General features: G+C 42.4%; 1 protein-coding gene and 1 long non-coding RNA gene across 2 annotated transcripts in view; both read left to right on the top strand.

Moving 5' to 3' along the window:
- Nucleotides 1–8813, top strand: part of LOC147087167 (Fc receptor-like protein 5) — a 37984-nt gene extending 29171 nt beyond the window's left edge. The window contains exons 4-6 of the mRNA XM_085978075.1: nt 2313–2606; nt 6758–7054; nt 8653–8813. Of these exons, the coding sequence (XP_085834201.1) occupies nt 2313–2606; nt 6758–7054; nt 8653–8813 (752 nt within the window). The remainder of the gene's footprint in view (nt 1–2312; nt 2607–6757; nt 7055–8652) is intronic.
- A 1463-nt stretch (nt 8814–10276) lies between these two features.
- Nucleotides 10277–15110, top strand: LOC147087168 (uncharacterized). Its single transcript, XR_015075595.1, has 3 exons — nt 10277–10719; nt 12491–12531; nt 13582–15110. It is a non-coding gene; the product is annotated as an uncharacterized LOC147087168 (long non-coding RNA).
- Nucleotides 15111–19805: the final 4695 nt, after the last annotated feature.

Genomic DNA, 19805 nt, shown 5'->3' on the forward strand with positions numbered 1-19805 from the left:
AAATCAGCCTGACTTGGATATATATCATCATTGAGATCCCAACCTTGCGCTTTACATGAAAATCCCCAGATGCATTTCTAATTGTACTTTCTGTTTATTTCACCACAGCTCCGCTAACAACACCAGTGATAACTCTTGATCAACCGAGTGGGGTGTATGTAGTAGGAGAGACGGTCACCATTTCCTGCACCTTGACTGAAGATTATCGAGATAAATTGTTCTACTTTTACAAAGATAATCAATATCTGCAATCCTATCAAAATATCAGAAAGGACAACATTGGAAAAATCCCAGTTACCAGTAAAGGCCAGGGAGGGCGGTACCAGTGCCACTATAAAACCTCTGTCAAGGGAAGACGGTTAGAATCTCATCGTAGCGAGTCTGTGACGGTCACTGTAGCAGGTGAGTGACAGGGATCAATGGATTTTGTATGATTTTATCAAGCTCGTGGAATTTTTATAAAATGATGCTTTAATCATTGGAACAACATGAATGTTTTAATATTAGGATAGAGGAAGAAACCGAATGGGTTTTGAACCTATTGATCAATTCTCGAAAGGATTCATGTAATTCTGGACCTGTGTTCAATTGATGTGAATCCATTACCGACAAAGGGCATTACTGGAGATAAGGCGATGAAATTCGTCACGGGCGGTAGCTCAAAACGGGCGCTAGCGATTCGGCCGCCCGTTTTCAGCCCTGCCTGATAAAGCTTTCCATTTAATTATGTGTATAAAATCGAATCATAAAGGCTATGTTCAAGGATCCGCCTCCAAAAAAATGTCCCACTTCATGTTTAAACTTTAAATTTTATTGCCACAATGAAAGCACAGCGTGTGGGATTTAACTCCACTGAGTGTAGTGTCAGCTCAAGAAGCTTTCCAGATGGGCTGGCCATAACAGATTACAGGTTTCTCTGTCCGAGAACAGAATCTGCGTGCCAGGACTTTCAAAATGATCCTATTATGTGTGATATTTTAATCGAATTATTTTGTGGGTTTCCATATCTCTCTCTTCATTGTATTTCGTCAGCATTTCACTTACACGGGACCTCCACCAGCCAGAAGGACAAGGGCAGCAGGTGCATGGGAACAACATCCACTCCAAATTCACCTTCAAATAAACACAGTGGCTACTAGAGCAGGTCTGAGGCAGGGAATTCTGCGGCGAGTGTCTCACCTCCTGACTCCACAAAGCCTTTCCACCATCTCCTTGCACAACTCCAGAGTGTGATTGAATACTCTCCACATCTCTGGGTGAGAGCAGCTGCAAATCAGGAAGCGTGACACAACCCAAGACAACGCAGCTCACTTGATTGGCAAACCATGCAGCACATTAAACATTCACTCCGTCCACCACCGGCGCAAAGTCGCTGCAGTGTTTCCCATCTACAATATGCAGTGCAGCAAGTCACCAAGGCTTCTGCGGCTGCTCCTCCCAAACCAGCGTTCTATTCCTCCTAGAAGGACAAGGGCAGCAGGTACATGGGAACATCACCGCCTCAAAGTTCCCCTCCAAGTCACACACCATCCTGACTTGGACATATATTGCTGTTCCTTCATCGTTGGTACGTCCAACCCTTACAATTCATTACATTGTTGTGCACTTTGACCACACTGGCCTCACTAAGGTTCAATTAGAAGGCCACCCACACCTTCTGGAGGGGAAACTAGGGATTGACAGTAGTTGCTGGACATGCCAGCGACAACCACAATGGTATATATAAAAATAATTGTGTGCTCGCAGAAACGGCTAAATTACTTCAAAAGTGTGACACTCAAAGCCTCGCTTAGATTGGTTGCTCACTGCCTTCTGTTGGCGGGGGTATCATACTTGCAGTGGTACCAGTCGCTGCTATGGGAATAATGAAGACTTTCACTCTCTCTGATCTCATCTTCACCTTGCTAAAGTAACAGCACTGGGCATTTCAAAGCAACCATTTCCTTATTCCGCTCGCATCCCCGAGTAAAATCTTTGGCCTGAAACCGGACTTTGGACCGAGAACTTGAGTGGATTTTGGTTCTTTGGCACCACCATTTGATTTCCCACATAACAACAGCGAATACACTTTAGATTACTAAATTGGCTGTAAACTGCTTTGGGACGTCCCATGGTTATGCATGGCGTTAGAGAAATGCTAGTCAATCTTTTTTTTATAATCAATTCCCGAACTCCCCTATTGCGGAATCTCTGTATCCGATGGGAAACTGTGCTTCAACACCGCACAATCATCAATGAGTTCCCAACCTTGCACTGCACGTGGAAATCCGCAGATCCATTTCTAACTGTACTTTATATTTATTTTACCACAGATCCGCTAACTACACCAATGATATCACTTGATCAACCGAGTGGGGTGTATGTAGTAGGAGAGGCGATCACCATTACCTGCAATGTGACCGGAGATTATCGAGGCAAATCGTTCTACTTATACAAAGATAATCAATACCTGCAATCTGATCAAATGGTCAGAAAGGACAACATTTTAACAATCCCGGTTAACAGTACTGACCAAGGAGGGCGGTACCAGTGCAAATATAGGACCTTCGTCAATGGAAGGTGGTTAGAAACTCAGCGCAGTGAGTCTGTGATGGTCACTGTAGCAGGTGAGTGACAGGGAGCAGAGGATTTTAGTATTTTTCCAGCACTCTTGGTATGTTTATAAAATCATGCTTCTATCACTGTAACTGAATTAATGGTTTAATATTTGGAGAGAGGAATAAAACAGAATTGGTTTTAAGAACATAAGGATATAAGACACAGGAGCAGGAAAGGCCATTTGGCCCTTCAAGCTTGATCTGCCATTCAGTAGGATCATTCGCAATCTTCTACAGCATCTCCACTGTCCTGCACTATCCACATATCCCTTGATTCCCTTAATATTCAAAAATCTATCTACCTCTGTCTTGAATATACTGAACGACTGAGCCTTCACAGCCCTATGGGGTACTGAATTCCAAAGATTTATCATCCAGTCAGTGTAAAAATTTCTCCTCATCTCATTCCTAAATGGCCGAAACCTTAACCTGAGACTGTGGACCTTGGATCTAGACTCACACTTCTCCACATTCTGTTCCATTTGCCCTGTCCCTGCCCACTCACTTTGCCTGTCTATATCACCTGGAAGCCTTCTTGCATTCTCCTCACACCTTAAGTTGCACCAACTCTGTATCATCAGCAAACTTGAATATATTACAATTGGTCCCCTAATCCAAACCATTGATGTAGATTGTGAAAAGCTGAGGCCCAAGCAAAGATCCTTACATAACCCCACTTGTTACAGCCTGCCAACCCGAAAATGAATCTTTTATTGCAACTCTCTGTTTTCTGTCCGTTAACCAATCCTCAATACATGCAAATATATTATCCCCAATCCCATGAGCCCTAATTCTGTTTAGTAACCTCGTGTTTGGCACCTTATCGAATGCCTTCTGAAAATTCAAATACACCACCTCCACTGATTCCCCCTTATCAATTCTGCCATTTACAACTTCAAAAAACTCCACCAGATTTGTCATACATGGTTTCACTTTCATAAATCCGTGTTGACTCTGTCAATGCTATTTGTATTTTCTGAGTGACCTATTACCATTTCCTCAATAACAGATTCGAACTATTTCCCTACTACTGATGTCAGGCTAACTGGCCTGTAGTTCCTCGTTTCCTCTCTCCCTCCTTTCATACATAGTGGGGCTAGGTTTTAATCTGATTCCTCAACTCTTGACAGGATTCATGTAACATGCCCTGCAATCACTCGCTGTGCACCTGCTCACCGCAAAGGGCATTACTGGAGATACTGTGACATTCCTCACGGGAATTAGCGCAAAACAGGCGAAAGCGAAACAGCCGCCCGATTCACACCCGACAGATTTCTGATTCCATTGCAGGCAATTGAAATGGAAATCCGGCGATGTGTAAAACGTGCTGATGTTGAGCTATCGCCTGCTTTAGGCTACTGTACAAGACGAATTTATACTCCATTGCGTCTGAATGTTGTGCATTCAATCCCGACGGAAAACATGAGCTCACAGTCCATGGCGACACTTGGAGGGTAACTTTAACCACATCCTCCAGGTGGAAAAGAGGCGGATAGGGATCGACCTTCCATTTTACTCTCCGCCCAATTATACCCTCCATTGACTTAAATGGAATCTAATATCGTGCTAGTTTACCATTGTCCCTGTGACTGAGTACTGAGGGAATGCTGTTTGATGGAGCTGAGAGATTGGATATTTAGCGATGTGAAGACAACACATTCTGACAGGGGGCGGCCGGCTATCTCTTAAAATCACGCAAAATCTGACCCTGATTTCCAATTTTACTCACTAAATGTCTGGAACTACCACAGTGGAATGTTTAACGTCAAATGGCTTCTTCCTGCCAAAGTTTTAACTCCACTGAATGTATGGTCACCTCACGAGGCACCGCCAGTGTGGGTGGCCTTGTCAGATTACAGATTCTCAGTCAGATAACCGAAACAGCGGAATGAGATTTACAAAAACATCCTGATACGCAAAATATTTTAACTGAAGTACATTTAAGGTTTCATATCACTCAATGGATTTCGTCTGCACCTCGAAATCCCTCGACTTCCATCATAAAAAAGGACGATGGCAGTCGTAGCATCTGAATAGCATAATCTCCTAGTTCCACCTCCAAGTCACACACCATCCTGACTTGGAAATATATTTGGCGTTCCTTCATCGTCGCTCGCTCAAAATCTTGGAAGTCCATACCGAACAGCATTGTGGGAGCATAAATGGGTTAAAGAAGAAGACTGACCATCATCTTCTCAAGGGCTACTGGGTTCGGGCACTAAATGCCAGCCTTGCCAGCGAAGCCCACATCCTACAGCCGAGCAACTCTGCACTGCCTGATGTGAAATGTAAATCCACACAGTTTATGGGAGTTGTTCACTCTTTTTATTCAGGTTATGGCTCGACTAAGTTAGCAGAAATGTGAATTTCAAAGGAAAATATCTTCTCCTGGTATCAAAGATGGTAATTTCAGCGATAAGCCCAGATTTTGGAACAAGATCCCCAACTGATTTATTTTCTTTTTGAAACCATCAGTTCCCTTTTTGTCGAATCTCAATTGCTGATACGAACATTTCAATTAAACACGTCACAATCGTTATTGAGTTACCAGCCTTTCATGGCTCAAGAACATGCAGAAATCCATTTCTGTTGTTCTTTACATTCATTTACCACAGATGCAGTAACAATACGAAATATATCAACGTGGAAGAGTGTGACATGATATATTTGGTACGAAGAACGAGGAGAGACAATAAAAACTAAAAGCTACAACGCTAAAGTGTATGTGTAACCAGAGAAACCTGGAGGTATTTGTGCGCACATTGTTGAAGGTGGCAGGGCAGGTTGACAAAACGGTTATACAAGCATACGGGATCCTGTACTTCTTAAATAGCAGCATAAAGTACAAAAGCAAGGATGTCATAATAAACATTTATAAAACACTTGTTCGGCCTCAACTGGAGCATTGGGTCTAATTCTGGGCACCGCACTCTAGGAAGGGTTGGAAGGCCTTAGAGAAGGGCAGAGAAGATTTACGAGGACGATTCCAGGGAGGACGGACCTCAGTTATGTGGATAGAGTAGAGAAGCTGGGGTAGCTCTCCTTAGAGCAGAGAAGGTGGAGAGGAAGTTTGATTTGTACAATCAGACCTGCGTCCCTTGGTTACCTACCTTGCTGTCACTGGAAAAACGTTCTCCTTATTTAATCTATCTAAACGCTTCATGATTTTGATCACCTCTATTAAATCTCTACTCAACCTTCTCTGCTCTGACGAGTCAATCACAGCTTCTCCAGTCTCTCAATATAACTGAAATCCCTCTTCCCTGGAACCATTCTGGTAAATCTCCTCTACACCATCTGTAAGGCATTGACATCCTTCCTAAAGAGTAGTGCCCTATTCTGGGACACAGTATTCCTACATGGCGTCTAACCAGTGATTCCTACATCTTTAGCATATCTTCTTTGACTTTGTAGTCTAAGCCTCTGTTTGATCCAGCTTTTCTTTAAATGTAACCTCAGCCTATCCCGCCACATTCAAAGACTTGTGCATGTGCACCCCAGGTCCCTCTGTTCCTGCACCACGTTTGAAATTGTACAATTTCGTTTAAACATTCCCTCTTAATTCTTTCTACGAAATTGTGTCACTTCACACTTATCTGCATTAGATTTCATCTGCCATGTTTCTCTCAATTTCACCAGTCTCTCTATGTAATCCTGAAATAAAAACAGAACATGCTGTAAATACTCAGCAGGCCAGGCAGCCTCTGTAGAGAGAGAAACAGTGTTAACGTTTCACATCGATGATCTTTCCTCAGAACTGGAAAACTTAGAGTTATAAAACATTTTAAGCAAATGCAGAGGCAGTGAAATGGGGAAGGGAGGAAAGATCAAATGGGAAGGTCTGTGTTAGGTTGGAAGGCAGGAAAGATTAAATTACAGTAGGTCTGATTGTACAATGCAAAAGGAGATGGTATGGGACCAGTAAAGAAACAAAAGCTGGGTCTAGAGGAAGTGTAAATGGGAATAGCAGAATCATGTCCCCTTGATGTGTGTTGATATCATCCTCACTGCTCACTATATTTTCGACTGTCTTGTCTTCTCCAAACGTTTCAGTTATCCCCTGTGTACACAAGCCCAGCTCATTCATATTTTGGTTCTCAAGAATAAGTCTATATTGCATTTTGAATCGATGGTCACTACTTGTTCCTTTCGAATTACAGGTCTACCCAAACCAAATATATCAATGGATTCCAATGTTCTTGTGAAGGGTGGAGAAGTCACCTTTAACTGTACAAGCCCACGGGAGCTTCCTGGCATCACATTTTACTTATACAGACATGGAGAAACGAATCACTCGGATGTCCAGCATGCTGCTGCAGGGTGTAATTCTCTCACCTTCACCATCAGGAATATAGGTCATTCCGATGGAGGAAGTTACACCTGCCTGTACAAAGCGGATGTGAGCGGAAGGCGGCTAACATCGGCTCTGAGTGACCCTGTACATATAACTGTAGGAGGTGAGTGAGATTCACAGAGTCACTGTATTTATCGGACCCCTGCACAAGGGGTGCTTGCATCATAGTTAGTGTGCATCAGTTGTTCTGTTTAAGGATTAAAACTGGCATGTAAATGACATCAATATGTTAAAATTCTTATTGGATGTTGACTCATAGGCTGCCCACTTTACACCCCGTCATACAAGACTGAACAGGTGGGCGATGTGACATTGCCCACTTTTACGCCAGTGCCCGAATACCCTTTGACTCTTATTCCATTAAGTGTTTGCTACTTACTGCGTGACTGATGGCAGAACTAAAGCGCTAACCATTGGATGGTTTTACTTCTCCAACTCCGATTAAAAGTTTGATTCACTCGCTTTCTCCTGTAGTTCCTCATCGATTCTATAATAGTGCAGGATTAACCCTAGGGAAGCTGAGAAAAAAAATATTCACGTTACCGACTTTAACAAAAGGTCATTTTAACCTGGTAAGCAATAAGCAAAACAAACAATCTGCTGTTTGAAATATACAACAGTTCAGTCAGCGTCTGTGGAGAGAGCAGGATGTTGTGACAAAGGTCCACACCTAAAAAATTAGCTCAACTCATTCTCTCCTCGCATGCGCAGTTTTGACCCAATGACCAGAATGAAACTTACAGAATGAAACTGACTAATTTACGTGCAATCTGTTATATTTTTGCTGCCAGCTGGGAACAGTCACTTTGTCCCAGAACACGGTTAATATCCAATGAAAGAATCAAAGAATGAACGAGGCAACTAATCAATCGAACAATGAGAATCAGCTTCGTGCTGCGTCATGTTCTCCCAATGCATTGTGACGTCAACTGCATGCCAAACCCCCGCCGACTTTATTACTGATTCGCTGATATTGCAGCACTGATTTAATGCGGGTCATTTATTATAAAAAACAGAGGAGGAGAGAACGACTTTGAACATCTGAGGCACGTTTTCGAAACAGTGAAAATCCAAGGAACCGCTAACATTAAGTATCGCGAGTGTTGGAAATGCTATGCCATTTTATGTGAAGAGACAAGGGAATCTGAGGCCGTTCTCCTTAGAGCAGAGAATGTTAAGGGGAGATGTAATAGAATGGTTCAAAATTATGAGGGTTTACGATAGAGCAGATAAGGAGAAACTGATTCTACTGGCAGTAGTGTCGATAACCACAAGGCACAGGTTAAAGATCACTGGCAAAACACAGAGGTGAGATAAAATTATTAAATAAACAAGCGAGTTGTTGTAATCTGGAATGCACTGCCTGAAAGTGAGGTGGAAGCAGATTAAATAGTAACATTCCAAAGGGAATCGGATATATACTTGAAAGTGAGAACAAAATGCAGGGCTGTGGGGAATGAGCAGAGGTGTGATACTATTTGTATAGCTCTTTCACAGGCACGATGGGCCAAATGGACTCATTCTTTTCTGTGCAATTCTATGATATTATATCAACCTTTTAATTTCTTATGTATTTTTTCTGCTTTGGAATTCACTCCGGATCCACTGCCTATCTGTGGCTTCTGTTAAGCTGCAGATTATCTATTTTTTGTAGAAACTGTTGTTTAACTTGGTTACGCTGTGTCCCTTTACCTCACTTAGATAAATCCTTTGCGCTGGAGGCTGGTGTTCGCTCTGCTGTGGGTCTGATTCTCATCTTTGTTCTGTTGGGTGTGTGCTTCTGGAAGAAAGGTGGGTTAATCAACATGCATTACCCGTTCATTACAGACACGCAGACCATGCTTACTGCCGCCTCTCCATGAACACAGTACTGACAACCTCCTCCAACCATCTCCCACTTCACCCATAAGCTGGGACTGTAAATATTTGGAAATCGTAGACTGACAGGCGAAATAGCGAGGGTCGAAGCAGAAAGGGTCCTGGGTAGAAATGCGTCTTTGGTGGAAGCACATAACGGGAGTATTTTAAATAGCCGCCTGTTATTTGCTCCATCCGATATTTAGTATCATTGATTACAATAGAATATAGATTTTAACGTAGAATGGGCGGCTCAACGCTACTGCTAATTTTGAGCAACTGCATTACTGGGGTACAAATGTGTCTTACTTGATCGTGCAAGATGGATGATATCGCATTTGCCACCTATGGTATTCCCCATGTATGGAACTGAATGTCCTGTGGGGTGTAGAACATGCAGAGTGAGCGATACCGCCCATTTTCCTTTACCAGTCAAGTGGAATTCCAACCCACAGTGTCACATTGTAACGAATGAATCGAAAAACTCGGTATTCTTAGTCTGGAAGGAGACGGCTGAGAGGTGATGTTGTGGAGGTGGTTAGGGTAGTACATGAGTATGGAGGAGGAAAATCTGCAACACAGCATGGAATGAAATTATAGTTTAGCGGAGCAGGAGATGGGCGCTGTGTACAATGGAAATCCTGCCTGAATTCGACCGTTTCCCACCGGTGGGTTAATTTAAAAGTACCCCCTTTGGGTTCCTTCATAAAACATTGGGTGGTTGTGTCGGGACAGTTATGGTGCTGGGGCACAGGTTTCTGTGTCCAAAAGACCTTTTCAGCTCATTGACTCTACTCTTATTCCTATTTTGTAAACCATTATTTGGCTCAGATTTCTAACACTTACATTTTCTTCTCAGGGAAGTGGAGAAGCAGCAGAGAAATGAGGTGAGATCATTGACTGTTGAATTGTCAATTACAACCACACCTGGCCAAGATAAAACTCAGATGCAGATGTTCAGGAATAATTGTACCCTGTATACTTCACTTCCTTTTCATATTAGAAAGAAACTCCCCCACTCACACTCACGCACACACTCCAACACGCAATTAGACGTATATACATACATACACTCACAAATTCATATACATATACACAGACTGGTATACATAATCACATATATTCACACACAAGGACACATATATTTTCTCATACGTTCAGTGAAAGACACAGATATACGCTCATAATAAAGCATACACTCAAACTCAAACACACACGTATTAAAACACACATACACACACTCAAACACACAATCATAATAAAACACACACACACTCAAACACACACACAATCACACAAACTCAACCATATTCAAACACTAATCCAGGCAGTTTTCACTTACTTCAGTAATTTTGTTTGCATCTGCACTACATCCCTTTAAATGTGTTTTTGTTCGTTATCTCATTAAACTATAGCCTTTCTCATCTGGGAATCCCATATTAACAACAGCTCAATGAGAGATGAAATCCCTCTTTGTGCTCACTGAATCGATATCGCGAATCGGTTTGTGATGATTTCATCAAATTCTTATTTTTAGCCCAATGGAAATTCTGCTCGCCAAAAAGATTGTCCAACGGGAGGAAATATTCACAAACTATGTAATGGTGCCGCTCCACATGGTGAGAGCAGGAGATAGGTCCTCATTAATCACCCTAGACGTCAAACTAATCATTAGTTCCAGGGTAACAAGGAATAACCTGGCCTGGGAACAGTTGGATAAACACATGTTCCAGGACGTGGGCAGAGAGATACTTCTACATATAACATGGGATCCATGTCTGAAATCCAATCAATACCTGTATCAAGAATTTAATGATCTGTGCCATCGAAAATAAAATGATTAATTGACGATATATGTTGTTTTAAGGAACACAGCGCCTCCTGGTGACCAAAGCAGTGAGACCCTAACATGTAAGTTCAGTTTTGTATTCGTACATCCAAAATTCTCCTTTGCATTTAGCTTTTCTTGCAGTTAACGAAAAGGAATGAACACAATATTATTGTTACATTTCTAGTAACCGTTTGTAGACATTTTATTGTATTAGCAAACCAACTGTGAATCACATATACTGTCAATCATTCTGAATCATTTAGTGAATCTGACCAAGAATCAAAATAAACTCTGAATATATATTTTCATCATTCAATGAAAGTGATTTTTCAGACAGGGAGTGATGAGGGAGTGTAGTCAACAGATGCAGAGAGGATAGTCGGAAAGAGGTCGCTGGACCCGGCACATAGATGTAAAACAAACCCCTTTTTTATTCTGACCCACTGTGCTAATTTGTTTCTAATAGGAAATCTGATCATGCATTGTTTTAAATATTTATATATTTACAGTACAGTAGTGTAATAGATGGCAATTGCTGAAGCAAGTGGAGTCGGTAATAGCATCACAGGTTTTTGCAAACATGCTGAGAAGCTGCACCACGCCACCACTGGTGGATAGATGTAATTACAGTATGCCAAATTTCTGTCGCAGATTTTGATTCCACAAGTGAATCAAGCAGAGGAATTTATCATGAGCAATGTGAAGCAACTAATTACAATCGGAAGTGCGATTTATAAAGAGCACAAAAGATTTGTATGGTATTGCTCATCGAATTCGCAGTGCAATAGGCATGTGGAGTCCGGGCTAAGTAGAGTCTTCAAGTGCAGCATTGCAGGGTCATCTTCTTAGGGTGTCAGTCGGAACCGAGGATGACTTGCTTCCACACTAAAAATTAGTTCTCAGGTGACTACACGCTCTGTCAAAGGTGGGGCAGACGGTGGTTGAAGGGGTGGGTTGGTGGGCTGCATGGGTTGACGTGCGCTCCTTCCACTTTTTGCTCTTGTAGGGTAGTGGATTACTGGACCGGCGTACACAGATGTAATTAAATTCCAATGTTGGCCGTCTTTCCCTTTTGTACAATACTTCACGTTTTATTGTTATTTAATGTTAAATAGCAAAACCCTTTCAAAGATGTGAAGCTAACACATTGGGTTAGGAGGAGCATCGAACTTCTTCTCCAGTAACGTTTAATGCGTTGTAGTGCCACCCGTGGTTAGATGGTGTAACAACAGTGTGAGACATTTACATATGAAGTTTCCAGAATAAAGGATCACATAGGTTATTATAATGAGAAAATTTTGAACAAAAAGGATGACAACATTTTAACAACAGCAGGTAAGATTTTGTAGAGAGGTAGCAACATGCCTGTATGATGTAAATATTTCGGAATCAAGTGTTTCCTTATTCAAATAGCTAAAGTTATTATCATGGATAAAAATGCATTAATATTCAACAATCGAGAGTTTAGCACTCATTGAGATCACAGGACAATTCTAGATTAGGCAAGCTATCGCTGCATCAGCGATACTCCGAGAAACATCAAGTCATACGGTGAAAATCTACTGCCCATGTCGAGAGAAACCTCAGCCAACCCATCCACTTCCTGGAGAAACCGAGGAATTGAGAAGGGAAGCTCAGCATAGGAGGTGCATTCACTTCCTAGTGGATAGTCAAATACCCATTGGTAGTTGTCAATGGCCAGCTAGTTCCCACTATTGAGTGTGGAGATGGTGTCCCATCCATATGATGATAAACAAAACCTCCATAGGAATAAAACTCTTTAATAAAAGAGGGAAATGCTCTAAGTATTTAAACATCAATCCATTTGTTATTGTGTTTTGTTTTGTTTAGATGCTGTTCTTAACCTGCAAACATTGCCGAGAGTAAACGCTGTAAGTTAAAAATGCACTGGGATTTTATTTTTCCATTGATGTGGACTTTTATCTCGCTCATTCCATCTCCTGGAACGATGTGTCCAAATATTTGTTGCCTTCAGAGTTCTTCTTCTTTTGAAATATCACAATTGCCTTGTCCAGTAATTAATATACATGAGGACAAAAATGTTTTTGATCACACTTCAATATATCTTTAAACGGCGACAGAATGATGTCCAATGCAGAATAATGAAAGGATCTCTATTTTTCTAAGCGGATTGAACAAATGTATTTGCAATAGAACAATAATATTTGAGGGGTGAGGTGTAGATTTGGGCCCGCTATAGGAACTGAAGGGAAATTACAGAGTTCAATTACCACGAATGCAGCTGCAAACACACTCCTGTACAAGCGAATCTAGGCAGTGTACAGCATTTACAGTTTAACAATTGGTTAATGTCTGGAATATGCAGAGCATTTTGACATAAACAAGACCATTTTCTATTTCACCCACTGAACCAACATGCGGTTTCCACGTCTTACACACAACATCCTAGTATCCCACCTGGAAAGTTAAGTTGTCCCTTCATTTTCCGATGCTGTCAGAGATAGGCGCTGGAACTTTTGGCTTAGAGTGGGCCTAAAACAGTGATCTGGATTCAGCCGCCCATTTTACACCTTACTGATGTCCCTTTCCATCGATGTCAAAGTGATCGGTGGCCGAACCCTTATCGTCCCTTCAGCACCTCTGATCAAGTAGAAAATTCCTCCCGCTCTCTGTTTCCATCATGTCCTGTTGCCCTGCTGCTGCTCGAGTGTCCCTTCTTGTTTTAAACAAACAGCATTACCTGAGGTGAAAACTTCATCTGCAAATGTAACCGTTAGCAGACAGTTAATACCCTTTAGAGCAGTGCAATATTCCCCGTTTAATACTGCTCACTCCAACAACGCTGCTTTTGACATTTTTCGGCTTCTGCCTTGGAGCATCAGCTGATAGAATTTCGCTGAACTGTTACCAGAGTGTAGTTGTTCGATTGCATTTCTGACCATTTGCACCATTCCTTTCAGAGTCAGCGAGACACCGTCCAAAACCTCGGTGAGGACTCCGTCCTCTATGCAGCAGTGAAACTCTAGAAGACCAGGCACATCCATCTCAACAGTACCGGACAATGCCATGGTCATCAGCATTTCACCCATTAAAATATTATTCAGCGAGACTTTGTGTTTGCAAGAAGCCATCTATGGAAATGTAATCTGTGAGAAATGTCTGACCCCAGTCCAGGTATTTAGTTTAGTTTGTGCGTAATTTAAACAAACATTTAAAACATGGTAACCAGGAGCCGGCCATTCAGCCCCTCGAGCCTTCTCTATGGAATGAGATCATGGTTGGTCTGAACCTCAACTCGGTTTACCCGGATTGTGCCTAATCATTTGATACGCTGACCTAACAAAACTTTTCAATCCCTCTCTCGAAATCTCCTATTGTCCCCCAGCACAGAGCCTTTCTGCGGGTAAACTTCTAAATTTCTGCAAAACTTCGCGTGAAGATGTGCTTCCTGAATTTGCTTCTGAGCGGCCTACCTCTAATTTTATAATTACCTTGTTATAGATTTCATTACCAGAAGAAATAGATTACCTATAGCCAACCTATCAGATAGTGTAAACATTTTAAGAACCTTGATTAATTTACACAATAATCTCCTGTACTCAAGGGGAAACAATCCAAGTCAATGCAACCTATCCTCAGAATGTAACTCTCTAAGCCCCGGTAACATTCTGGTGAATCTGCGCTGCACCCCTTCCAAGGCCAAAAGATCCTTCCTGAAGAGCGATGCCCAGAAATGACCGCAGTATTCCAGACCGGGTCTGACCAAGGATTTGTACAACTCAAGTTTAAATTCCATCCTTTTTGCCATGTTCCTTGAGATAATTGTGACTGAATCGCTGTTTCTGTGTAGCCGGGCACAAAATGCAAACTTGGCCCCCAGTCCATGAATTTGAATAATCGATTAACCACCGGATTGGGGGCTATCAATTTCGCCAATACTCTCGGCACCACCTTGCAGCAGGAGGGTAGAAGCGGTGTTTTAGTAAAGTAAAACTTCTTACTAAGCTTGCACATTACAGAACGGACCTCACTTTGGGGAAATTAGAATAGATCAGGAAACTTCATGAACATCTTTGCCCTCTCCGCTACTGCTGGAGTTTCCTCCAGGAAGTCAATTCTGCTCTAAATAATTTGGTGTAAAATATGTTTTTGCTTTTACTGCCTGGGTGCTAAGTTTCACCATAGCAGAGCGCCGAATGTTAAATCTGGCGCAGAGTATCGCGCGCACCTTGAGGAATGGGATTGACTTTCCTTTCACTGATAAAAACGGGGTTTATTATGTTAAAACTGTGCGATTCCCCTCTGCCCTGCCAGAGTTTCCTCTCTGCGCTCTGCCCGGGTGATGCTTTGTTGCAGGAAATAATTATAACTGTTAATGGCATGGAAGATGATTTAATAGCTTTATAATAGCATATGCATTTGAGCGTACAGCAATGTCATGTGTTCAATATCTGAATAAAGGCATTACAATTTCGCAGAAGTCTAATTACACAGTAGTGGTGTTTGTTTATTTACTACAAGGTCCCATGAGGTTTGAAAGTCCAATAAAAACAATTTGCATTTATATCCTTTCCTTAAACGGTCCAAGGTGTTTCACAGGAAGGTAATCAGAAAAAAATTGAGATCGAGGTATCTGAGAAGATATATATTCCTTGGCTCACCTAGAGTGCAAAAATCAATCTGTCTCAGCCTTGAATATGCTCAACGAATCAGCATCCACAGCCCTCTGGGGTAGAGAAGTCCAATGATTCATAACCCTCTGAATGAAGTTATTCCTCCTGATCTCAGGAATGAATCTATTGAACCTTCGTTGCACCACTCCTAAGGCATGTATATCCTTGCTCCGATAAGGAGATAAAAATGGCTGAGACGTTAAACCGAGTCCACGCTTACTTTCTCAAGTAGACATAAAGTATCCAATGGCACTATTCGATAATGCGCAGGGGAGTTCTCCCCTGTGTTCTGGACAATGTTTGTCTCTCAACCAACATCACCAAAACAAATCATCTCCACCTCATAACAATAGAAAATGCTGGAAAAACTCAGCAGTTCAGGCAGCATCCGTGGAGAGAAATTTGAGTTGACGTTTCGGGTCGGAACCATTTTTCAAAATTGGAAAGAAAATAAAATCGATCGAAGGCAGGACTGCGATCGACAAAAGAAGTAAAAGAGACAATAAAAGGTATTCGAAAGCAAACGAGATGGTTATAGGCCGGTGGAGACAAAAGACAGCTGAGATTAGGTGTGAAGTGAACTAGCAGGCAAGAGACAGCTGCCAGGTGAGAGGGAGAAACAGAAGGAAATGCGGGTGGGAAGGAAGACCCAAAACAAACGGGTGGAAAGAATTATAAGTAAAAAAGTAATAGGGGACGAGGTTATGATCTGAAATTGTTGAACTCGATATTGAGTCCGGAAGGCTGCAAAGTGCCTAATCGGAAGATGAGGTACTGTTCCTCGCATTGCACTTCGTGGGACATTGCTGTGCACAAATTGAATGCCGCATTTCTGACATTGCAACAGTGATTGCTCCTCAAACGTACTTCATTTGCTCTACAGTGTTTCCTGAGTTCGTGAAATGGAAGACTTTATTTTTTCTTTCGACTTTAACAGGGTGGAAATACCTTGCCCTTACTAAAGCCCCCACAAAACATACTTTCCGCCCTCTTTCACGTCCACACATCTCCACTAACGGGTGGGTAAACCTATATCGCTCATGATACACTAGCTCCCAAAGATAAAATTACAAACGTTGTGTGGACCAGCGGTCAGCGCTTTGTAAAAGTGAGAACTGAAGATTGGGCTGGAATCTGAACTGTGATTCAGAAAGTGGGAGGACCAATCATCGGCAGCCAATGAGGAACAAGAGGGGCTGCTCGCTCACCGTGGACACCATCACATATTCAGGCACTACCCATTGAACTGAGCTGTTTCTGGGAGCCTGAGATTAACTCCTGCTCCGATATAATTAAATGTTTGGAGGTGATGAGTCTGCGGGAGAGGCGCTCAAAGAAGCAAACAGCAGCCCTTGGACAGCAGCGCTCCTCTCTCTGTCCAAGGTTTGCGTGCTTAGCTGTCAGTGTGGGTGTAGCTCAGTGGTAGAGCGCATGCTTTGAATGTATCAAGGTCACGTGTTATAATTTTTAGTCTCTCCAAGCACATTATGACTGTAATTATGAAAATATAATCTCTATTTTCTCTGACAGAGAGCCAGCTGCCCAGCGATACTGATGGCTCACAGCTTTTAAATACTTTTCTTTTCTCAAGGTTTCTGCTCCTCTTTGAATATTTCAAAAACAGGTCTGTTGCATAAATGCAATGACCAAGGTTTAGTTTCCAAGCTGACATTCGATCTTTGAATCAGCAAGTGAGATGGAAGAACCACAGGGCGTCAAACAGGAACTAGAGCTGTGGCTGCTCGCTCAGCATTGTGACGTCACACAATCTGGCCAGTCTGTGACTGTGGGTGAAGAGCAGCTTCGGCCCACTGAATGTTTCTGGAGCCTCAGCTGTTGTAACCTGCTGCCCTCATAAAGCAACATTCAGCAACTGTGGTTAAAGAAAATGCTTGGAGATGCAACTTAGGCTCGCATACCACTGAGCTACATGTCCGGGGCACCAAGCTAATGACATCAAGGATAGACGGACTGAGTTCCTTACTTTCTCAATGCCAACATTCATTTGCTGGACTTAAAATAAGCTCCTTTTTTGCTCCAAGTATGTATTGAATATGTGCACCTAATACAACTGTGGGTGAAGAGAAGAAACCAGGGCTCAGCACAGAAGTGTGAAAGGGGCATTGAGCAGGAAGACATGGGGACTCCTTGGGCTCCTCCCTCAGGGAAAAAGGAGACTAAGAGGAGACCTCAGAGAGGCCTTTATCATTATGAAGAGATAACAACATATAATCATAGAATCTTACATCACAACAGGGGCATTTGGCTCCGTTGTGAGAGTGTCGTCTCTTTGAAAGAACAATCCAATTTAATCCCACAGCCCACTATTTGTCCCATAACTATCCTTCTAAGAACATATAAGAAGTAGGAGCAGGAGTAGGCCATTTGGGCCCTCGAGCCTGCTCCTCCATTGAATAAGATCACGGTTCATCTTCTACCCCAACTCCACTTTCCTGCACTATCCCAATTCCATCAATTCCTTTAATATCCAAAATTCTATCGATCTCTGTCTTGAATTTACTCAAGGATTGAGCATCCACAGTCCCCTGGGGTGATTAATTGCAAAGATACACCACCATCTGAGTGAAGAAATTTCTCCTCTTCCCAGTCTTAAATGGCCGTCCCCTTATTCTCAAACTGTGACCGCTGGTTCTATACACTGCAGCCAAATGAAACATTCTCGCTGCATCTAGCCTGTCGATCCCTGTAAGAATTGTATATGTTTCGAGAGAATATAGGCCTAGTCTACTCAACATATATTAATAGTACAATCCCCCTATCCCAGCAATCAGTCTGGTGAACCTGTGTTTGCACTCCCTCTAAGGCACGTGTATTTTCCCTTAGGTAAGGAGAACAAAAGTTTTCACTGACAGTCTGAATGCTTATCCTCACATGTAGCATGTACATTGCACTTGTTGACTAGGATCAGTTTCTGAGGATCCTCGTTCTCTATCTCACATCAGTTCCCTTTAGTCAGTCCACTATCAATCAGACTAATCCCGTTGTAACCCTGTAGCTCCCTACGAGGTGTTACCGAGATCTGGAGCAAACTGTTCAGATGCTGCTGCCGACTTCCTTTCGTTAAGTTTCTGCTCATCTCCCCTGTAAACATTAAAAGAAACTGCAGCAAAGCAGCAATTGTGAAGGTTTTGTGACCAGACCAAAATCCGATGTCCGAAACAGAAAGTGAGGTGGAAGAACGACAGGGAGTCAAACAGGAACAAGAGCTGTGACTGCTCGCTCTGCATTGTGAATACACACGAAACCGTCAGCCAGCGGCTGCTGTGAGCTGAGATGTTGAGGAGTCCGGGTTGATGAAGAGCAGCTCCGGGCCAATTCAATGCTGCTGGAGCCTCAGATGTTGGAACAACTTGCTGCCCTCATGAAAAGTGGATGTTTAAACTCGTGGATGGGGTGCCGAGCAAGCGCACTGTAATCAAGGGGAAAATTAACGGGCACTTGGGAGCTTTAAATTAGTGAAGTAGAGCCACCACGAATTTTTAAAAGGCAGATCGTGTTTGACTAATTCAATTCAAATTTCTGCTAAAGTAACAGGGCGGATTGATGAAGGGAATGCAATGGATGTTGTCTACATGGATTTTAGGAAGGCATTTGACAAATTACCACATAGAAAGCTGGGTACCAACATTGCGCCACATGGAATAGGCAAGTTAGATATGGAATTGGCTTAAGGACAGAAAACATCGTGTTGTGGTAAATAGTTGCCTTGCAGACTGGAGAATCGTAGACAGTGGTGTTTCGCAAGTGTCTGTGTTGGGGCCACTGCTTTTTTGAAATGTTTAAATGACCTGCATATTTGTATACAGAGTAGAATTTCTAAAATTGCTGATGACACCAAACTTGGGGGTGGGTGACAAACAGTGGGGATGATACCAATAGACTGCAACATGACATAGATAGGCTAGCAAAATGGGAAGACAAGTGGCAGATGGAATTTAATACAGAGAAGTATGAGGTGATGCATTTTGGCAGAAATAACAGGGAGGGGCAATATACACTTCATGGCACAGTTTTAAAGAGTGTGCAGGGAGAGAGGGACCTGGGAATTAATGTGCATACGTCCTTGAAGGTGGCAGGACATATTAGGAGTGTGGTTAGCAAAGCATATGGGATATTGGGCTTCATAAATAAAGGTATTGAGTACAAAAGTACTGAAGTTATGATGAACGTTTATAAAGCACTGGTTATGCCATAACGGGAGTATTGCGTTCAGTTGTGGTCACCACATTTAAAAGAGGAGATTAACACAATAGCAAGGATGGATATTAGCACTAATTATGTGGTACCCGTAGGGTTAGAGCTGACACTTACCAAGGGGCAGAAAAATATAGTGGGAGTTGTATACAAACACCCAAAAAGTAATACTGAGTTTGGGGCTGACATTAAACGGGAAATTAGAGAAGCGTGCAATAAGGGCACAGCATTTATCATGGGTGACTTTAATCTACACTTAGATTGGGCTAACCAAATTAGTAACAATACTGTGGACG

Source organism: Somniosus microcephalus, unplaced genomic scaffold, assembly GCF_052327205.1.
Source record: "Somniosus microcephalus isolate GS21.2 unplaced genomic scaffold, FLI_Smic_1.0 unresolved_chr6, whole genome shotgun sequence".
Classification (NCBI taxonomy): domain Eukaryota; kingdom Metazoa; phylum Chordata; class Chondrichthyes; order Squaliformes; family Somniosidae; genus Somniosus; species Somniosus microcephalus.